Source organism: Musa acuminata, chromosome BXJ2-11, assembly GCF_036884655.1.
Source record: "Musa acuminata AAA Group cultivar baxijiao chromosome BXJ2-11, Cavendish_Baxijiao_AAA, whole genome shotgun sequence".
NCBI lineage: Eukaryota > Viridiplantae > Streptophyta > Magnoliopsida > Zingiberales > Musaceae > Musa > Musa acuminata.
The window spans coordinates 7,650,144-7,672,706 of record NC_088348.1 but is presented as its reverse complement, the minus strand read 5'-3'; the positions used below and the strand labels follow the sequence as shown (position 1 = coordinate 7,672,706).

The 22,563-nt window shown below is 36.2% G+C and overlaps 1 protein-coding gene across 2 annotated transcripts in view; it reads left to right on the top strand.

Annotated features, from left to right (window-relative positions):
* Positions 1 to 22,563, top strand: part of LOC135627937 (THO complex subunit 2-like) — a 36,446-nt gene that overhangs the window by 11,819 nt on the left and 2,064 nt on the right. For both annotated transcript variants that reach the window (XM_065134402.1, XM_065134403.1), the window contains 21 exons: positions 939 to 1,014; positions 1,389 to 1,579; positions 3,610 to 3,690; positions 4,635 to 4,848; positions 5,375 to 5,611; positions 5,687 to 5,767; positions 5,848 to 5,967; positions 6,070 to 6,129; positions 8,894 to 9,021; positions 12,560 to 12,656; positions 12,755 to 12,883; positions 15,904 to 16,007; positions 16,232 to 16,412; positions 16,630 to 16,811; positions 17,035 to 17,641; positions 17,776 to 17,880; positions 19,614 to 19,769; positions 19,849 to 19,929; positions 20,039 to 20,120; positions 20,194 to 20,465; positions 21,251 to 22,285. In XM_065134402.1, the coding sequence (XP_064990474.1) occupies positions 939 to 1,014; positions 1,389 to 1,579; positions 3,610 to 3,690; positions 4,635 to 4,848; positions 5,375 to 5,611; positions 5,687 to 5,767; positions 5,848 to 5,967; positions 6,070 to 6,129; positions 8,894 to 9,021; positions 12,560 to 12,656; positions 12,755 to 12,883; positions 15,904 to 16,007; positions 16,232 to 16,412; positions 16,630 to 16,811; positions 17,035 to 17,641; positions 17,776 to 17,880; positions 19,614 to 19,769; positions 19,849 to 19,929; positions 20,039 to 20,120; positions 20,194 to 20,465; positions 21,251 to 22,285 (4,219 nt within the window). The remainder of the gene's footprint in view (positions 1 to 938; positions 1,015 to 1,388; positions 1,580 to 3,609; positions 3,691 to 4,634; positions 4,849 to 5,374; positions 5,612 to 5,686; positions 5,768 to 5,847; positions 5,968 to 6,069; positions 6,130 to 8,893; positions 9,022 to 12,559; positions 12,657 to 12,754; positions 12,884 to 15,903; positions 16,008 to 16,231; positions 16,413 to 16,629; positions 16,812 to 17,034; positions 17,642 to 17,775; positions 17,881 to 19,613; positions 19,770 to 19,848; positions 19,930 to 20,038; positions 20,121 to 20,193; positions 20,466 to 21,250; positions 22,286 to 22,563) is intronic.

The window sequence follows — 22,563 nt, the reverse complement described above, 5'->3', positions numbered from 1 at the left end:
TACTTGAATCTCAGGCCATAAATTTCATATTTGACATCCTTTGCTGCATGTGCTAAGCATTTGTGAAAGATTTGTCGTGGTTCGATGGACGCTTGGATGCGTATGTGCTATAACTAATTTGATGTGTAGGGTTCTAGGTCAATTAGGTAAAATACATATGCATCCAAGTTGGTAAACTATTACTTGTTTCATATGATCATATGCTTTCATTTGCTCTTGTGCCATTATTGTGTATACAAAAGTGATTCCATTTTGGAATTTATATCATTTTATTCTCTCTATTTCTGATCTGCTATTCTGTTATAGATAAGCATTGCTTAAATGGATGATAGCAATAACTCATCTATGTAAAAGCTAAGATAATCTTTTGATTTTTAATCTAGCAAAAGTATAGTATGAACACATGAACTTGCGCTACCATTCTTGTTAAAATTTGGCTCATTCTTTGTTTTGCGAAAACAAGGAGTCACCTAAGATGAATTCTTTTGTGTTATCTATTGCTTATTGTTTGTTAGATGAAAGGGGATATTGGTTACAATGTGGGTGCATGTTGTTTGAAGATCTAATAAAAATTGGTTGCAGTAGACTAGTTGAGCGGATGGGTAAGGATTGTCATTTTGTGGTGTGGGGGTGTGTTATATAGCATGACACAATATGATGTGTTGCTGTTAAGCACAAGCGCACTGAAAATTGGCAGAACAATGTGTTGGTACCTTTTAGGCATGAAAATTCTTTTAGTTGCAATGATTTTTATCTGTAATATTTCACTTATGTTGGGAGCCTTGTTCATGTTGTTCATTCTTTGGAATATTTCATTTGACTTGTTTTATTTTCTGAACCATGTTCTGGTCTGTTATTGGCAAGTATTTTTTTTGTATTTAAATTTGTAGGTGGTATTGAATTTAATGCATTTTACCTTTTCAACTTGTGTTTTTCAGATACTCGCACTTGCTTCCCAAGGATGATGAGGCATTTGAACATTACGATGCATTTGTTGCAAGGCGTTTTGATGAGGTATGCATTGTCTTGTCCCATATCTGTTGTATTTGCTTGAAGCCGACCTTTTAAGCAACCTTCTTTGAATAATATAAAAATATTCTGCTACATGTTGATAGATTGTCCAAGTGCAACAACTGAATTTCTTTTGTATTTCATTTGTTAAGTATTGAAGAAGAAAGCAATTTTCTGTTCTTTTACCCTTAATTCTTTTTTAAAAATTTATTGTGCTCACTGATTGCTGCCTGGACATGTGTATATCCAAAATGTGCACATATATTAGTCTTGTGTTTCTGTCAATATCTTGGTATGCTCCCTTTAGATACCTGAACTATTTAGTTCTGCATTTTTTGTAGTTATATGTAATTAATATGATTACTTTTAACATACAGGTTAACAAAATTGGCAAAATTAATCTTGCTGCAACTGGGAAAGACCTAATGGATGATGAAAAACAGGATGTGGCTATTGATCTATTTGCTGCATTGGACCTGGAAAGTGAAGCTATTAAAGAACGGGCTCCAGAAATTGAAAATAACCAGAAACTTGGTTTGTTAATTGGCTTCCTTTCTGTTGATGATTGGTAAGTATGCACTGCTGAAGTGTGCTTTAATGAGGAATCAATCTGTGTTGCATGATAATCTTCATCTTTTTTGTATTTTGTTTTGTTTTGTATTTTTCTTGCAAATTGGTGTTTCATGGATGGTTATAAATACTGTATGTGTATCAAGTGTACCACTTGTACATGCTGGACGTCCCACATATTAAATATTTTTAGTTGTTTTTGTTGGTGTCTTGAGGGATATTCTATTGACTGGTTATTACGTGCTTGTTTGATGAATTTTCGGTCAAGTGCTAGTATCAGTATTAATACTTTGATTGCACATGCTTATAATTGTTAATAGTGTTGTTGGAGTTGTCTGTTCTAAATTTTAGTCCTTTTGTAACACTTAATACAACGCTCTTGAAGTTTCCTCTTAAACATCAGCAAATTATTGCTTTACAATCAAGCTGAAAATGCAGTATGATTTACTGTTGTTAGGATCTAGTGACAAAGAACTCATTTCTGTGTACATTCTTTTGTTGATGTATAAGCAGAGTTTGCTTATTGTTTCTTCAAGAAATAAGTCCTCAGGTCTTTTGTGCCCTTTAGAAACAAAACTTGTTTCAGGTTTTAAATGGTTTTTTTTGTTAATATGAATTTCCGGTCAAGGTTTTAAATATTGGACCCGTCGGTCCTGTAGAATACTGAGATATCAAGGCTGTGGTCTGTGTCTAAGCATACAACTTCAGTGTAGTTACAAGCCCATACTAGATTTTTTATTTATATCGATACACTTGTCTATTAACTCTACTTCTGTTTTGTAAGCTCATTGTTTCTTGTAATAGGTTCATATACTTGTTTATATATTTGTTCTAAGATGATATTTGATTTGAAGTTTATTATTATTTTGCTGTAGTTGCCGATACTAAATATTTAATGACTGTAATCTACTTGTCTGTTATGTTTCTGGAAAATATATTAAGGTTTTCTTTTGGATTATCACCTCAAGGAATCCTGCTCACACATCTAATATGGACACAAAACATTGAAAAGATATAAAAGGATGAGTCTAGGCTTTGTCTGTTACGATTGTACATGACCTATATTCTTTATATGCCATAAGATGACTTTGATTTTCTTCAGATAATTAGGGCGACTAATTTCACTTGTTGAACTTGTCATAAGATGTAGAACGAGTATCTGTAAATTGTGCATTGCAAAGAAGTTACATCATCACAAAATATTGTAAGCATTCAAATATAAACATAAGTGTACATTATTCGATTTGGCTGCTTGAAATTTGATTATAGCCTGATTCTCCATTCGAAGAAATTAGATCACACATCCTAGGACCAATGGTTTATTTTTAAGAGAACTTAAAAATTTGAAAATAGTTCTCAAAACTATCATGATAATAGTTTTGTATTATCCATATATTTTATAACTTTCTTGAGTATATTGGATTAAGCTAATAACCTCTCCATCTTGACCACCATCAGGAATAAACTAAAGGCATATGATGTCTGTCTAAAATTAGAAATCATGAAAGGTTTGATGCAATAGTATTGTAACTTTTAATGACATAGGAATTTGTCAGCATGGATTTGATTCTGCTGGAATGGATGGTATGCCCTGCCAACGAAAATAATATGCAGGCATGTAGACCTGATATTATGTGGTCGTGACTCTTGGTACGTGCCTCTGTCTAGTTACTGTCTCCCACCAGCCTGGTTTCTCCTGGTGGAACAGAGTGCCATGGTTGGCCATGATGCATATGCTCTTAGTGCACACTGTACCATAGCATTTTATGAATTTGCAATAATTTGTTTATGTTTTTATTTATGTATGTCTTGAGGAGCTTGTATGGATGGTCATGACGATCCAGATTAGTTCCCTTTGCTTCAGATTAGTTTCTCGAGTTCTGTGCCACTACATAATGTCTGTAGTGTATAACTTCTTTTAGTTTTGTTTAAATTGATTGGACTGACTGACACACTTGTGTTTTTCCGTTGTTCAATTAGCACTTTTAGTTTATGATATGTCTAAAGGAAATCTAACTGTGGCTTCAGGTACCATGCACAAATTCTCCTTGATCAGCTTTCCCATCTAAATCCTGTTGAGCATGTTGAGATTTGTGATGGCTTATTTAGGTATGCATAATTTGTGTTGTACTTGTTCAAATGTGTTTCATTGGTCTTTTTCTTTTTTGTCTTGAGGTGTAGGATTGATGGTTTTGTATGATCATTAAGCAAATTATTCTTTGGCAATGATTTTTTTGGCAATGATAAGTGTTTGCTTTTCCAAGGTCTTCCTATGATGTATTATAGTTTAAATTATTCTACTTTGCTCCGGGCAATGACATCCTTGACTGGGCACTGTTCCATGCCCGTGGATTGGGCAGATTATTTGAAGGTCTTTAATTCTCCGAAAGACGACCCTATAAGAATCAATAATTTCTGGCCATGTTTTTTCTTGAGAAGGAACAGTCTGTAAAATGTGATGACCAGCTGATAGACTAGTTTATATAACATCTTTGTAGTTTTCAGTCCAATCCATAGTATGAACTTTTGTCATCCTGTGGCACTAATAACTAATAAGCAAGTTGAGTGAATGAGAGTAGAATGCCTAGTGTATTTCATTAAGGATTGCTGTTCTAAGCCCTAATAAGAATAGATTATTTCCATGACAATTTTCAGACTCGGAATGAGTGATCTTCCATGCAGAAATTGCTATACTTTGAAACAAGAGCTTTGACTCTAAATTACAAATAAAGCAATTCAGATGAAAGAACGCTTCATGTTTGATGCAACTAGATATATAATATTACACCTCTTTTGCTACATCTCCTAGTTTATAGTCTTCTGTTGTAGTAGTTATGATGATAAGTCTACCTAGAGTCTTCTCTATTAGTTACTATGGCAAGTCTGCCTAGAGTCTTCTCTTTTTTCTGATAAACTGACATGCATGATTATGTATCATCATCTTTAGTTAAGGGTGCACTTATTTATTAGTCTATGCAAGTATATTAAGCATTTTGCAAGAGAACAATGCATTATTTTTTCTGCTCTTTAACATCATTTTTAGTTGTTTATAGGCTCATTGAGAAGACAATGTCAACAGCTTTTGATTTGATTTTCCGAACAAGTTTTAGAAGTATTGGTGGCCTTACATACCCTGGGCCTGATGCAATGGATGCAACAGTAGTGTCTTCCAAGCAGACTGTATATGTTGATCTTCCTCGGGAATTTTTCCAAATGATTACTGCTGTTGGACCTTACCTTTATCGTGATACAGTGCTGCTTCAGAAGGTATCATTGCTTAATTCCATTTGCTATGTTTTATATATCTATGAATTTTTTTGCAAAAGATCTGTTTTTTTATAAATTTGATATATGGTAGCTCATGATTTTGTGTTGCCTACATATCATTTTGTAATTCCTAGCATTCGACTTTGTCCATATCACTTGCTCATTGCTGTATGAACTACAGGGATCTTTGTTTTCCTCATGATTTGATCTTCTCTAGATTTCTTTTTCTAATTTCTCAAAAGCTTGCCTGTGACCATACCACATGCTGACAAACTGCATCTTGGATTCATTGATGTTTGGCCTGCATTGTTTAATGTTTAAAACGTGTAGCCAATAGCATAAACCTAGGTAACTGCTTCAGATGTGGGAAAAATATAAGATGCTTGGTCAATGCCAGTGTTGAAGCAGTTAGATTTTTTCAGCTTGCACTCAGCATTGGTTCAAGAGTTCTGTTATTCTGGTTGGCTTGGTGGCATATTATATATACTGTATTGGGCTGAGTAATCTTTATTTTTGTAATTGCCAGGTGTGCATAGTGTTGAGGGCATATTATCTTTCTGCACAAGAGTTTGCTGTTTCATGTGTCAATTCTCCTGATCCAAATGATGTGAAGAGCCGGGATCCTCGTCTTCGAGCTAAAGAAGCTAGACTCAGGGTGGAGGAAGCTTTAGGTTCATGTTTGCTTCCATCATTACAATTGGTACCAGCAAATCCTGCTGTTGGACAGGAGATTTGGGATGTTCTATCTATGCTTCCTTATGAGGTTCGCTTAATTTCATTATTCCTTTTCTGCATTCTTTGGTATTCTATTGCATGCTCAGTCAGTCTTGTACTGTAGGTCCGTTACCGTCTATACGGTGAGTGGGAGAAGGAGGATGAACAGAATCCAATGCTTCAGGCTGCAAGGCAGATTGCGAAGGTCTATTATTGTTTCTCTGTTTGTATCAGCTATGTATATTACGTATACCTGAAACTTAGATCTTATATTCTGTTACTTAGTTGGACACCAGAAGAATTCTGAAAAGGCTTGCAAAGGAAAACTTGAAACAGCTAAGTCGCATGGTAGCCAAACTTGCACATTCTAATCCGATGACTGTGCTTCGCACAATAGTTCAACAGGTTCTCTTTTCTCAAGATTGACTTTCCTAGTAATTATCTGAAAATATCATGCCTTCATCCCTAAATGGAGATAAGGAAATATGGAAAGAACCTGACTTGCAGATTGAAGCTTATAAGGACATGATAACACCTGTTGTGGATGCATTCAAGTACCTGACACAGGTACCATTTGCGTTTGATGTTTTCACTCGATAGTTTTATCTACTTATGTACATGCTGCTTTTTAGGTAGTTGTTGCATGTCCAGATTAATAAGATTTACATCGTGCCTGTCTCGTCACATCTGATAATCTTGTCATGCACATGCCTGATTGCTTGCTGTTCTTTATCAATCATGATTACATATTGTTCATACTGAACTAGCATTAACTTAATATAGAAAACTAGGCTTGAGCATGCATGACCTTTGTATTGTGTGGATATAGTAGTTGCTGCTTTGGACAATGTTTTCGTGTCATGTTGTACAACTTTTGGTGGCTGGGAGAAATTCATTGTGAATTCTTGACATGATTTATGTGCTTTCTGGGTCTTCTACGTCATGATCTTATCTAAGACTTTGATTACCAATTTTTATCTGTTACTGGCTGGCTGTGGAACATGTAGAGTATGTTGGTACATATACGAGTACCAACCTTTTAGGTATAAAAATAATTAATAAAGAACAGGAATTGAGGAGACAATGAGAGGATGACATGGCTTCTTTTCTTCTCTTTATTCTCATTTTCTTCTTCCTAGCAAATCACAATAAGTAGATCAAATTACTTTGTCTGAGGCTTGACTAAAAGGTTTGAGCTCTAATCCAGGCATCTGATCTGCTTTTGACATTTACCTTAAAAATATCCTGGATTGGATCTAGTAATGTGGTTCAGGGAAACCTGAAAATGACCCATTCAAATTTTTCAGTGAGTTCATTAGTTGGCAAGGGTAAGTCCATGTTATTCCTTTTGCTCTGACTGGTAAGTATTTTAGTACTGTTTGGTATTCAATTCCATGATCTGAACACTTTCGTAGGTGGTTGCATCTTGTCACTCAAACTCGGTTCCACTAATTTGATGCAAATATGGATCCCGTGTCTCTGGCTTGGGTTTCATTCCAACTTTATGGATATATGACTGTAAAGAATCCTATTTTAAGATACAGTACAGGGATACAAAATTACTAAAAAATATTCGAATAATATATATTAGAAAAATTCTGAATATATGATTAAAACAATTTTCATGCTTTAGAGATGTACTTGCTTCTTCTAAAATGACACTGGAGCTGATTATTTTATTTTATGGCTAGCATGCATCATTCAAAAAGTTTGTTTGATTAAGTTTTTTGCAATCTGTTCTTTTTTCTAATTTCTTTAATTTTCTATTCTATCCTCCTTCCATCTTCTTTTCTCTCCTTTTTTCACTGTGCTTTTCTTTTTTTCTATTCCTTCTTTATTTTCTTATTCTTCTCTTATTTTTGTCTTTAATTTTCTCCACTCTTCAGTGGATGGTAATAATATTGAGACACATGAAATGTGAGATTGTATTTAAAACCCTCATTGGTCTCTTTTGTCATGTGACTTAGTGCTTAAGCTTTTCTCTTACCTGTACAGCCACCCACCCATTTGCTCTTTGTTTAGCACATGGATGGCAGTGGATGTTGGTGCAGCCTCTCAGGCCTTGTTTCACATTCTTCAACCATAAGAGTGGCAAGTGGCAATAGCACATTGAGCGGTTATTAGGTGTATTTTTTTTTCTTGGTTTCCCTTTTCATTTTCCTTCTGCAGCAAAGAAATGTGCTGCAAGACTCTGCTTCTTCGCTTTCCTTTCATTTCCTTCTCTCATTCTTCACCTCTGATTAATTCAGTCAGAGTCATTCAGGTCAGAACATTTCTGTTCAAGCTTCAACATTTCCCCATTTGAGTTGAAGTCACATCTTATATCATCACCATGCAATTCATACCTGACCTGTGGATGCTGCCAATATAGTAGTTGAATGCAAGCATCATTGATTGCCACAATTGACCTGAAAGTTCCTTTCTGAAAGTTCTATGATCTCTATGACCTTGCTGTCATGTCATTCAGATTTTGCAGCATACATATAGCCCCAAATTATTATTTTTAATTGCAACTACAGAAAATTTGAAGGTGGCAGGGAATAGATCTTGTTGGAACTTATTGCTCAGTTGTATAATGTTTAAAACTGACAGGATTGTATTTTATGTTGTGTTTCTCGTTGTAGTGTTCTAGTGCATATGGTATTAGACTTGACCAAGAGTAAGCACCAGTTCTATTTCCGAGACTTAATGGGATGTCTATCAGGCAGTTCAAGGAGCTGTTTTTTTTAAACATATCTGTTATTTGCTCTCTTGTCTATTTCACTTATTTTTGATGCTTTGAGTCATGACAGACATTTAATTTTAGTATTATTTTGATCCTTTTTTTCCTTTCCATGCATTATCAGGTGATTAACAGAGTGCATGATTTAAGGTTCTTGGTTTGTGCTTTATCTTGATGAGGAGAATTTGCTGTGGAAAAGTACTACTTCACTTATTTTTGATGCTTTGAGTCATGACAGACATTTAATTTTAGTATTATTTTGATCCTTTTTTTCCTTTCCATGCATTATCAGGTGATTAACAGGAGTGCATGATTTAAGGTTCTTGGTTTGTGCTTTATCTTGATGAGGAGAATTTGCTGTGGCAAAGTACATATTCAGTGTTATGTGCATTAAGTTGATTCTTCTCCTAGTGACTTGGATAGCATGCACCATGTCTTTGTGGTTGATTTGTTCGCTGTGCTAATCTATTCGTGGTTGTTTTATCCTGTCTTTATGTGATGCCTTTATATGGTTATATAACTCATTTTAGAATTCACTGTCATAATGTTTGTTGTCCATAATTTCATGTATGTTACAGAAACTGAGTGTTCCTTGTATTTACATGACAGCTGGAGTATGACATGTTGGAATATGTTGTGATTGAACGTTTAGTGCAAGGAGGCCGTTCGAAGCTCAAAGATGATGGCCTTAATCTGTCAGATTGGCTTCAATCTCTTGCATCCTTTTGGGGTCATCTGTATGTGTCTATTTCAAATAAATGCTCTTATTGTTTTTCTTGTCCATTTATTCTAATATGGATATGCTTCTTACTTCAAAAGTAGCTTGTTCATTTGATATATTGAAGTTGTAATGACACATATCCACATGTTTTTTTTTTGGGGATAAGTTTTTATGGGTTTTTGTTCTCTTGCTTGTCGAATATGTCCTCTTTTGTTTGATAGCACTCAACCTACCTAACTGTTATCCTGTAGGAACTTTTGCTAATGTGGTTACTGACAAACCCGTCAAGACATACATTTTCCTCCTGGTCACCTTCAAAGGATGATTAGAAAAAGCATAGTTCATAGTATCGTCTGATTTGAATGTGATTCACTTGGTCTGAAGTAGTATTGTTCAAGGCCAATTAATTTTGGCCGATTTTTGATCGGAAATAGATTGAAATCAATTAGGATCAATCAAAGTCAGCTGGAGTTGGCCAATTTTGGCCATTGTCAATAAACTCAAAATTATAAAAAAGGAAGTGTAGAGTAGTAGGAGGGGAAGGAAACAAGGAAGGACACATGGATAAAGGGAGAAAACAAACATGTGATTATGATTATGCCTCGTAAGTGAGGCTACTATCTTTATCTTTTCTACTTGTTGGAATCATGACAATCATCATTTATTACCATTGTTGTTATATTGGTTGTCCATTACCACATATGATAGAAGAAAAGATGGAGAGAGGAAAAGATATAACAGACACTAGTCCCTTACCTCTTAAGAAAATCAAGATCATAATTTCATAAATCGGTTGGACCAGCACATACTGATTGGTATTTATCTGTCTGATCAATGAATCAAACAATAGATTGGGTCTGATCCGGAACAGAGGTTGCTGGGCAATAACCTTAGTGAACCAGGGTTAGCATCCAGATATGGACTGTTAGAGCTGGTCTATAGAGTGGTAATTCTAACCTTTGTTATCAGATCCAACAGAAACATGTTAGGATCTTTGTCTTTCTAAATTTAGGTTTTTGCCATCTTTCCACTCTTCTTTCATCTCTCTTCACTTTCCCAATCCAACCTATTTTCCCTCTTTCTCTACTGAATTCTCTCAATGCATTCTCCAAACTCAGGATTTCTCGAATGCCAATTCTCAAAACCAGTTTGAAAGGATCTACAAGTTTATCTTTCAAATTAACCCTTTGCAGTTGGTATTTCTTGAAGCCTTATAGATTTACAAGCAATCAACTATGTTATAATTTGTCAAATCTTTTGTGGCACTTTCGTGCATTAATCTACATTGGGAAATTCACTAGCCAAAATATTGGTTGGGATGGATTGTTCCTCCTTCGATGGTCACCATGGAGGCATAAATACAATATTTATCTTTCAAATCAACCCCTTGCAGTTGGTATGCATGAAGTTAGGGTTTAATTTCCTCTCTCCGAAGGTATTATTTCATGAATTTAGGGTTTGGTTGTAGGGGTTTCCTTAACCGATGTGGGGCTAGATCTGGAAAGATAATGACTTGATCCTCGCAAAATTAGCCTAGATCATCATGGGTAAATGATAGATCCTCAAAAATCTATTCTTAATCTCCATGGGTCTGCTTGAGATCCTTGCAGATCAGAGAAAACCCTGGTAGATCTAGACTTGGGGACACATGAGATCAAATCTTGTAGATCAAAAGTACATGAGATACCATACCTAGGCTTCATCTGGAAGGATTAATGTCAGATTGCCAGCATCTAAGTTAAATCCTTATTATTTCAGCTTTGTTTGAAATCTAAATATAAGTTTTATAATTTATCTGTCTCAGTAAGATTGTCAATATTTTTGTTACAAACTGAAACAATAGAGTACACATCTAGCGTGGTGGTATGCTTGTTGTTTGGAGCACCATCATCATTGTTAAGGCATCCATGAGGAATAATCCATCTCAAGCAATAGGTATGTGAATTTCCAAACATAGTTTAATGCATGAAGGTGCCGTGAAAGATCAGACAAAGTTTTATATGAGCATAGTTGATTGCCCTAATATCTACATGGTTTGAAGAAAAAAACAGAACAGGAAGAAATGGATAGATGAACATCTTATTCTGTGATGTATGATCAGTTTGAAGGTTGGGGAAACAATGACACTGTAACTAGGATTCATACATCCTTGGAGTGTTAGGATATGCTTGAGGAAGCAATAAGACATCAATTTAGGGACTCACAATATGAGACTGGTAGCGGCAATGATAGTGACCCTACTCAGTACGGTCAATCTTCCACAGTGAGGCAGACTACTGGTGGTAGCAGTGCATATGGGTCAGAGTATCGGCAAGAAGCAAGCTGATGGTCTCTGAGTTGGTAGGACAACCAGTATGATGCAGCTTTGAGGTGTCATACAGGGGTCTTTTAGTTCATCTAGGATGTGGTCAGCTCCTGATGTCATGTATTTTTATCATGCAGTCTTACTTGCTCAGACTAGAAAACAGACAAGTATTGGTGATGCATATATTAAGTAGAAGAGGGATATATACTTAATTGCATAAGAGTAATTTTTTACATATCCACGCTTGAGGACCTTGCTATTATTGATCCATGATGTCCAGCATTATGGTCTTGGTACACAACCTCCTATTCTATGTGAGATCATGGATATCTTGAGGAGATGGGAAGACAGAGAGTTAATTGTCTTTTGAAAAGCAGTAGGACATCTATGTTGTGACACTTACATGCATCAGTTGGTTTGGGCCTAATAAGATGAGTATCATTAATATCCTGGATCCTGGTATACTTAACAGACGGATAGTTCTTCATGCCTGTTGTGCTTTAGATCATATTCATGATGCACTGGTACAGAGTTTGATGGACCTTATGATGATTGATGTCTGTGCTATCTTAGTGGTGGTGATGAAAGTGACAAAAAGCAGAAAGCATTACCCAGCTAGGTCCATAATCATCAATGGATGCCTTGTATTGATATAAAAATACACACATGGAGGATATCACTCTATTTGTCACTCAATCTCTAAGGTCCGTTCAATAAAGAAACGTTGAATCAAAGATGATGTTTACATTGACTGAACGAGCTAGCATTTATATTGACTGAAGGGCTAGCTCCCAATATGCAAACTCATCAGATGGGAGGCTGTTGAAAAATACATTCTGTTCTCTGATATCGGGATGTTGAATGTCTGACTGATGCGGTTCCAGTTTCGAAACTTTAAACCTTGGTCAAGATATCATTACTTGTTCTTCAACCTTGCAGTGATTATTTTCTTTTACATGGATAATTATTCCTGATGAAATAATGGTGTAGTCTTTGTTTTTTAATTTTCTATTTTTATTTTGTTTCTTTTGTTACATGGGCATTTTTCTTTGCTGGCAGAAAATTTCCTTGCTCTGACCCTTTTACAATCCTATGTGACTTGCACTTGTAGCAACAAATGATCTGCTGCATTTTGATGACTATATCTGTGTTATTGTTTTTTCTGTTGTTATCTTTATTTCCTTAGATGCTTGGAATTAATTTACATTTGCATTTTTCATGGGCACTGAATATTTGTTTATTTTGTCAGTTGTAAAAAGTATCCTTCCATGGAGTTAAGGGGTCTTTTTCAGTATCTTGTTAATCAGTTGAAGAAAGGGATGGGTACAGAGCTTGTTCTTTTACAGGTACCTTTGCAGTCTCAAGGAGTCTAATATTTTAATTTAGAGAATAAATATCCTGCAGAAAAATTTCAAATTAACTAGTGGCTATCATGTGACTGCAGGAGCTTATTCAGCAAATGGCAAACATGCAGTACACTGAAAACATGACTGAAGAACAACTTGATGCTATGTCAGGAAGCGAGACTTTGCGTTATCAGGCCACTCTGTTTGGGATGACAAGAAATAATAAGGTGCATGCAGAGATATTCCTGCTCTTTGCTCATGATTACTTGCCTTATTAGTGACCTTCCAATTTGGTCAGAATCACTTCTAAATGATATAATCATATGAACATATTTTTTTGCAACTTTTTTACATCTCACAGATTAATTATTACGTTGATCAATGTTGTATGCTTGTTCTATTGTCTTCAAGAGGATTGCTACATTCTTCTGCGTTCAGATGGGTTATGTGCATCTGTGTACCATGTATGTGTGTGTGCATGGGGGTGGGTGGATCAGGATAGTCAAAGGCGAGAGGTGCTAAAAGACGTCAAGGTGCTAAAATGCTCGAGGCCCTAGGTGCTCGCTCGAGCGAAGCAAAGTGCTTTCGAATATTAAAATTTTAAAAAATATATGATGATAAATAGATATAATTACTAAAAGAAATAACATAGTAGTCTAAATTGCATTATTCAAATTTATATTAACAAAATAATTAATGTAGGTGGACAGAGAAGGGTTTGTCGTCAATTGGGAGGAAAGCAAGGATGAAGGTTTCGAGGAGGGGAAGGAGGTACGGGAGAGGATTGTTGTCGGTTGGGGTGGCTGTCTGATTGTTGTCGGTTGGGTGGCTGTGGGTTATTATTAGGGTGAAAGGATGATACAGAGAAAGCTATCGACGTAAGGAGAAGGGAAGATGTCGGTGCAAGGAGATTGTTGGCACAAAGGAAGGGGGGAAACGACTGTGATGAGGCGAAGAAGAGGGGACACTAGTGCCTGAGGGAAAGGAAGAGAGAGATAGGGGAATACGTTAGCTAGGCGGAACAAGGGGTGACATTAGCGGTGGGGGAAGGGTAAGAGCGTTGCGAAGAAGGGGGGAAGAGGGAGGTGAAGATGCTTGGTTGCGGTGGAGTGGGTGACGACGAGGGAGGAGGAGAGAGATATATGTCGATAATGAGCTTGTCGGTGGAAGACGCTACTGCATCCATTCACCGATGGAGGAAGATGTTGTTGTCGCCATCGTTTACTTATATAGCGAAAGAGAGGGAGTCATTGTTCGTCGATCAGGTTTCCATGGGTCATCGTCAAGGGAGTATGTGTTTGAAGATTCGTTGTTCTAGTTCCAGATCCAGTGATATGGCTTGCTTCTGCCCAATTTAAATCAGGTGAGCGCTTGGACCGCCTGATGCTTGGCCTGAGCAACGAAGACGCCTTGCCCACTTATTGAGTGTCAAGCGCCTCACTTCGCCTTGCCTGGGCACCTGAGCACTCGTTAACGTCACTAGGGTGGATAAGTAAAGAATGAGCTTCCATTCACGTTATTATTTGTAATCAAGTTTGTCTCCTAGGAAGCTCGACAAGTTAATGTGGTGTTCATGTTGGATACTTGCTAGAAATGTGCATGTGCTAGACATGGGGCATTACGTGTGTGAAGAAGGGAAGAGAACTAGCTTGTCTTGTTGGGATCGCACTGTGCTCTCTGTCATGCCGCTGCCTGAATGTTGCCATGCTGTTGCTGCCATGGCTTTTGCCTGTTGGCCTCTACGTGTTTAAAATTTTCATTGAATAGGTTGTTAGCAGAGGGAGGGAGGGAGATATAACCTATATGACACCTAAGACTTGATCTCATATGTAGTCGGTTCTGTAAGAAATATGCTTAGCAGGTTATTCTAACCTCACCTAGATGAGAAAATCTTGGGGTCAGATATGTCAATACAAACATTATCCTTTCTATCTTAACTATAGTTTAGGATATTTTTAAAAAACTTGATGGTTGTATAAAAAGTGACTTTGGATTATTGAATAGTTTGTTTACATTTTTCATTGAATAGGCTGTTATCTTCACAATTATTTTAATTTTTATGTTTGGGAATGATCAATATGGCGTTATAAGTTACATGTTGTAATAAACTGATAATCTATGAAAATCATTATCTATTGACCCATATACTTTCAGAGTTTGCTGTATCACTGTTTCCATGTCATGTTGTCCCATCTGAACATACATGCATGTTTTGGTTTAGCTTTCGCCTTTTCTTCAATGCTACATCAATACTCTTTTTTGTATTGTTTTGTATTCTCGCTGTTAAAATCCAAAGATGCAGTAGAAAGAAGATCTTGATTATATATGTGATTTGTAAAGTCTGATTTTCCTGTTTATGGTGTTGTGAAATACTTCTGATGCATCCTGAGTGTTGGCAAGTTTTTCTATAGCTTTGTGTTAAGAATCAGTGTTTTCATCATTTTTTATTTTACTTTTGGCCTAAAAAAAAAGAAATACTCATATAATTATACTGGAGGGTTATTTAGATACTCCTTATTTGTCATTGGTCATTTTTGTGGTGCTTTGAAAAAGAGATTGTTTATTAAATTAATACTGGTATTTGTGATTCTCTGTAGTTATAAGGTTCTTAGTATGCACTTATGCAGAAACCATTAATTGTAATGATTAGCCTTGTCAACATTGGTCTTGATATAATTATGAGGACCAAATCTTTGTTATTTAAATTTGTAGCTGTGTTTGCACCAATGTTCTATTTCTGTTCTCTCTTTGAATTTCTAGTCCTGAGCTAGTGTCAGATATGATATTGCATAGAGTTAATTGATCATCCCTATAAACAATTAGCATTCTACAACAGTAGAGACTAATATTTGAAATTTTCATGTCTTATTGGCTGTACTTATAAAAATAGCCCTTTGCTATCCTAATATGCTAACTTATGAAAAATGTGCCAAATTGTCATGTAGCTTCATGGAGAATTGGAGATCATGTTTGTGGTTATTTTCTCATTTTCAATTGTATTCATTCAAAATGGATTGCTATTATATTGTGACCTAGTTTTAAGCTTAAATTATTTGTGCCAAATTGTAAGTGCTTGTAACTTGCTAAATGATTGTAAGTTTGATGTATGTATTTTTTGAAGGGTTGACTTCTTGTTGCTGAATGTGCAATTCTCTTTTCTGCTTTGGTGAATGTTCTTTACTCTTTTGACCTGAAATGAATTTGTTACAGTCTAATATCTTTGATTATAACTTCTTTTCACTCGTAGGTATTGAGTAAATCTACCAACAGACTGAGGGATGCCTTGCTACCAAAGGAAGAACCCAAGTTGGCTATTCCTCTTCTAATACTTATCGCTCAGCATCGATCCATGTAAGATGTTTGGTTTCTCTAATTGTTAAATACTTATTCTGGTGGATTTCCTTTCTTCCTTTGGAGTACAGTCTTACCCTCCAGAATTGTACAACGACTCTCCATTCTTCTGCTTGTACCTGCATTGTGTTTTTTGATTCTTGGTATTTTCGGTTGTGCTAATTCAATTTTTGGCTTAGTTTACTTTTGAGCTCAGAAGTGACTTAATTGCTTTATGCATTCAGGGTTGTCACAAATGCAGATGCACCATATATCAAAATGGTTAGTGAGCAGTTTGACAGGTGTCATGGAACACTTCTTCAGTATGTGGAATTTCTCTGCAATGCAGTGGCTCCATCCTCGACTTATGCACAATTGATTCCTCCACTAGATGAACTCGTGCATAAGTACCATCTTGATCCAGAGGTGATATATTAGCTCTCTGGTTCACTTATTTTTCTTTTGTTTTGTTGGGTGCACCTTATTTTGGATTGGATATAAGATTTTTCTGAGTGCTCTGTTTTGTCTTTATAGTATGACCCTTTTGCTTTGTGCGTTATTAAGCAAAACCTAGTTGCATGTTAAAAACATGTTTATTGTGTTATATAAATATTATATATTTTTAAAAAACTATGCAACTCAGGTTGCCTTTCTGGTGTACCGGCCTGTGATGAGGCTCTTCAAAAGAATGAGTGGTTCTGAGATTTGCTGGCCTCTTGACATTATTGAACACTCAAATATTCAAAGTGCAGAAAATGAAGTAGAACCCTCTGATTCATCTAATGATGTTGGGTTGGATCTTGGTTCACCAAGGAAGCCTATAATGTAAGTTCTGTTTGATTTAAGTTTTGTTGTTAATTTTCTAACTCTCACCCAACAGCTTCCACCTGGTCTCTCTGGGTTTTGGTAGTAACAGCTGCTGCAGTCTATCAAACGCTTAGCTTTGTAACATATATATTTTTTCCCATAAATATCTGATTATAGCCTGGTGTATGGATGGTATCAGTTTTTTATATATTATACTAATTTTTATTTTTATTCTTTATAGGTGGTCAGATCTTCTTGTTACAGTCCAGTCAATTCTGCCTATGAAAGCTTGGAATAGCCTCTCTCCTGATCTATATGCCACATTTTGGGGACTTACACTATATGATCTTCATGTTCCTAAAATAAGATATGAATCAGAGATTGCTAAGCAACATGTTGCCATTAAAGCCTTAGAGGAGATTTCTGACAACTCAAGTATGGCAATTACGAAACGTAAAAAGGATAAGGAAAAAATTCAAGAGGTACTAGATAGATTGACTAGTGAATTTCAAAAGCATGAACAGCATGTTGCATCTGTCCACCACCGTCTTGCTCGTGAAAAGGATAAGTGGCTAAGTTCCTGTCCTGACACTTTAAAGATCAACATGGAGTTTCTTCAGCGTTGCGTTTTCCCACGCTGTGTCTTCAGCATGCCAGATGCTGTGTATTGTGCTAATTTTGTTCATACCTTGCATTCTCTTGGCACACCATATTTTAACACTGTCAATCATATTGATGTTCTCATTTGTAAAACCCTACAACCTATGATCTGTTGCTGCACTGAATTTGAAGCTGGAAGACTTGGAAGGTTTCTATATGAGACATTAAAAATGGCTTATCACTGGAAGGTATATGAAGCTTATTTAATCTGTTGAACTGCCTACTTTTCTTGTTGTTTGGAAGATATCAAAAAAATCATTTTAGAGGCATTTCAGTCCAATTTTTTTAAAATTCATGTCAACAAATGTTTCTTCCTTTGCAGAGTGATGAGTCTATTTATGAATGCGAGTGTGGAAACATGCCTGGATTTGCTGTTTATTACAGATTTCCTAACAGCCAGCGTGTAACATATGGCCAATTTATCCGAGTATGCTCCTAATGTTGTGTCTCCTTTAAATTTCTTTTGGTGCATACACAATAATAACAACAAGAACAACAAGAAAACCAACAAAATCTTAAAATGCCAACTCTTTGGGGTCAGCTACATCGATCTTTTACTGCCAAATTCTTTGTTGTTAAGTATGGAACTCATTGTGGTTCTTCTTGAAGTTCTTTTAGCAATTTTAGCTTAATGTGTAAAATGAGATTTGTTGATCTCTAGTAGTGTCTTTGAACATAAGATACCAAGTGTCAACATGTTGAACTGATGATGCAGGCACATCAGCTGCTGGCCTAGATATGGGACCTCTCCACAATCGAATGATTTGATTAGACTTGTTTGTTATTTATTAGGTTTGTTAATTTGTTTCAGCCTTAGGCTCGATTGAAGTATCACATCATATTTCTCAGTCCATGGTTAATATTGTTTTGGATTTTTCACTAATATCTTTTTCTGTTCTTTTTCATTCTCTTTTTCTTCTTTTAGACAGCGAAATATTTTTGTGGACTGCATATTCCAGTTTGCCTATCTTTCTTGCCTAAATGCTTGTTGTTATTGGGTGTTTCAGTGTTTGGTTAATATTGTTGCTATGCAGTTTATGTGAAGTTATTCTGCATGATAAAGTCAGCTAGGTCTTCTTTCTTGGCTTATTTCTACCTTCTTTTTGCTCTTTCCTCCCTCCATCTTCTAGCCCCTTCTATTTCCTAGTTTCTTACCCCTCTCCATTCTCTGTTTTTGTTATGCTGCTGCTGGTGCTGATCATTGACACCAGTGTTTAGGTTTCAATCGTGCTTCATCAACTTTCAAGGAGATCAAGCTATAGATATCCATCATTTTGTTGTCCTACAAAGAATGGTTGACATCTGAGTAATTCCTTGAGGAAACCATTTGAATCCTTTGTCATATGTCAATATTAACATTTGGATTCTTGTCTACTATCTGTTGCACAAATCCTAATTTTTTTATACTTGTGCAAGGATATATTTGCTGAATGTCTTGACTGTGGTACCTGACCTTATGACTCGGTCTAAGTTTTCCATTTCTTTTGCTTTCTTGTTCACAAATTATTATTTTTTTCAAAGTTCTGCCAGTTTGTTTTGGAATTGTATATATTTGGAAAATTGGTGTTGGTTTCCCATCAGTTCCAGATGTATTGGTGGTGCCTGATACAGCTCAAGACTTGATTGAGTCCAAGAAATCTTATTAACGTGCAACCAAGCTATTAGAAAACTGCTCTAGTAATTCTCTGAACCGATGTACTTGGTGTTTGATTATATATATGAAATAGTTCATAGAGTGACAATTATTAAATAGGTTTTCTATATTGAATTTCAACACCAACCGCAGCAGAAGCAGGAAGCAGTAAGGTCCCAACTATTTGGGTTAAGGTTCATGAATCTTTTCCTTACATTGAGCTTTAATGAGGGTGATATTAAACTACGATCTAATAATTTTTTTATTGGTTGTGGTAGAGTTATCAGTAGGATTGAATATTCATATAAGATATGACAAAATTCTACATTGACTATCAGTTGCCTAATGGAAACCCCTTGCTATCTGCTTGGAACGAGCATTAGCAATAATTTTACACAAGCTCACACGTGTAGTTAGTTTCTTTTTTTTAATTAAAGATAGGGTTAAGCATGTTTGTTTTCATAATTTCTGCTTTGTGTCTTGCCAGATTTTGCTGATTTTTTTATTTTTTTTATTTTTTTGTGAAGGTACACTGGAAATGGAACACAAGAATAACCCGGTTACTTGTACAGTGCTTGGAATCTAGTGAATATATGGAAATAAGAAATGCCCTTATTGTGTTAACCAAAATATCTATTGTGTTTCCCGTTACTCGAAAGAGTGGTATCAATCTTGAGAAAAGGGTAAAAGGATAATACTTCTCTTATTTCATACATTTGTCAGAATTCTCGTTTAGCTTATTTTGTGGTGTACACTTTGCAGGTGGCCAAAATTAAAGGGGATGAGAGAGAGGACTTGAAAGTTTTAGCTACTGGAGTAGCTGCAGCGTTGGCTGCTCGTAAGGTTGATCAGAAATTGGGTCATCTTGGACCAAGATTCTATTTTGCCACATATTTTCTTTACCAATAAAATTTTGTCAAGAGTTTTGAGCATTTCATCTTTTTATATGCAGAGCGCATGGGTTTCTGAAGAAGAGTTTGGCATGGGTCATGTTGATCTGAAACCTGCCGCAGCAGCTGCAAAATCACTAGCTGGTAGATTTATCAATGCTTTAACTGGCCATAATATTACTCCAAATGAGGTGATAGACTATAATTCCTACTGCAGGAAATCAGGTGGTCGACCCTTCGAGCACCGCTAAGGACCAGTTGACACATGCAAAATCTACACCAGATCGAGCAGATGGTGGAACAGTTTTGAAATTGGATTCAACACAACAGAGAGTAAGGACTAGTTCATCTGCAAACGGACAGGAAGCAATTGTTTCTGCATCAGCTACAAGTAGTAAGACTTCTGGCATTGGAAAAAGCACGGATGAAATCATGAAACCGGAGGATACAAGTTCGAAGGCTTATGCAAAGGCTGCTATGGAATCTGAGGTATGTTTAGTTCAATACTTAAAAGGGAGCTCAAACTTCACAAATGTTGAAGTTCTAATATTGACTGCACTACTGATGATTGCCTCTCAGAAGATATTAATTGGTAGATGCTATTCCTATAAATAATTATTTGAATTATACTTGCATGTTGTCCCCAGCAAAGCTCGATAGAGAATCACATGGCTAACCTGGAATGCCCGGGTGATAGATTAAAAATACATCTTTTAATGACATTTTACCATGACTGAGGTGTAAACAGATGAAACATGGATCATCATTTTCTAGTTTAGTACATTTTTTGAATGTAATCTGACGGAATTACCAGTTTCTTATGTTCCACATTAGTGTCTATTGCAGACCCACTGAAGAGATGAAAGAAAAAAATTTTTATTTGGAATTTCTGATAAAATTAGGTTTCTTGCCAAACTCTAATTTCTTGTTCGGTTCTGAGAAACTAGCTGTGAAAAGCTACATCCTTGGGAAACGTAAGTCTGTAATTTACCGGATGGGTCTCAAACTATGAGACCCTTGCTGTCGTATTCAATGCTTGCTTATATCTTATATATTGAACCAAAGAGTTTGTTTCTGATGTACCGCATTTATGGATTTGCTTTTCTTATAAAGATGTCAGAAGTTAAACTGCTTTTTTTAGCACTCTCATGTTATAATGAGGTTAAAATGCGACTTTTGGCTTTTGGAAAAAGCCTTTATGTGCTTAGAATTTTCTGAACTTCAGCAATGCATGGAACAGGCCATAGTCTTATAATATCTGTTCTTCTTGGCAGATGAGATCTCAGCAAAAGCGAACAGTGCACAATTCTATTCTAAAGCCAGCAAAGCAGGAGGTCATCAAAGAAGACAACAAAACTGGAAAATTGATTAGCAGAACTACAGGTCAGCAGTCTTCTTTTTCTGCAGATAAAGATGCTTCATTTCATCCAACAGATAGCAGGCAAGGTGGAACTGCTGCTGCTTCTTCTGCAGCGACCAATGGCATCTCTGTGTCAGCTTCTGGAAAAACGACTAGTTCCTCAAGAATGATGCTTGAAATGCATGAAACTGTAGAAATTTCTGAGGCATCCATTAAACAGAAGAGAGCAGTACCAGGTGAAGAACAAGAAAGATTGAACAAACGCAAGAAAGGAGACATTGAAGCTAAAGATCTTGAGGGTATGGAAGTTCGGTTATCTGATAAAGAAAGAAGTTATGATACAAGGTCAGTGGATAAACCTCATTTGGAGCATGAGAAGTCTTCCACTGAAGAACAGAGTTTTAATAGGTCATTGGACAAATCCAAAGATAAAATCAATGAGCGATATGACAAGGACCACAGGGAAAAATTGGACCGCTCTGATAAAGATCTTCATGAGAAATCAAGGGATAGGTCACTGGAGAGACATGGAAGAGAGCGCTCGGTTGAAAAAGTGCAAGAGAGGGGCATGGATAGAAGTCTTGATAGGGCAGCAGAGAAAGCTAGAGATGACAGAAGTAAGGATGATCGGGGCAAATCCCGACATATGGATGTATCCATAGACAAGGGACATCTTGATGAGCGTTTCCATGGGCAGAGTTTGCCTCCACCACCACCATTACCTCCCAGTTTTGTTCCTCAATCTGTGGGTGGTGGCCGAAGAGATGAGGAGACTGATAGGAGAGTGGGTAACACCAGACACATACAGCGATTGTCTCCAAAACATGATGAAAAAGAGAGGAGGCGTTCAGAAGAAAATGTTTTGACATCCCAAGATGATCCAAAACGTAGAAGAGAGGATGACTTAAGGGAAAGAAAGCGTGATGAGCGAGATGGCTCATCTGTTAAGGTACATCTTAACTCTTTTCTTTTTGTAAACCTTCCCTCTTCTTTTTCTCCTAGTCAGTATGTAGTTTAGATTATGAATTAAAATTGTTACTTAAGGATATGTAGTTAATTCACATTGTTTGTTTTACTGTGTTGCTCTATATATATTATTTTAGTTAATTTGCAGATGGTTCACTTGAAGTAATTTATTTCAGTAGTTGGTTGTGTGCTGAATCTTTTATTTGGATTTGAGCCACCTAATGACACGGCCAAGTGACCTTGATATACCTTATACGTGGT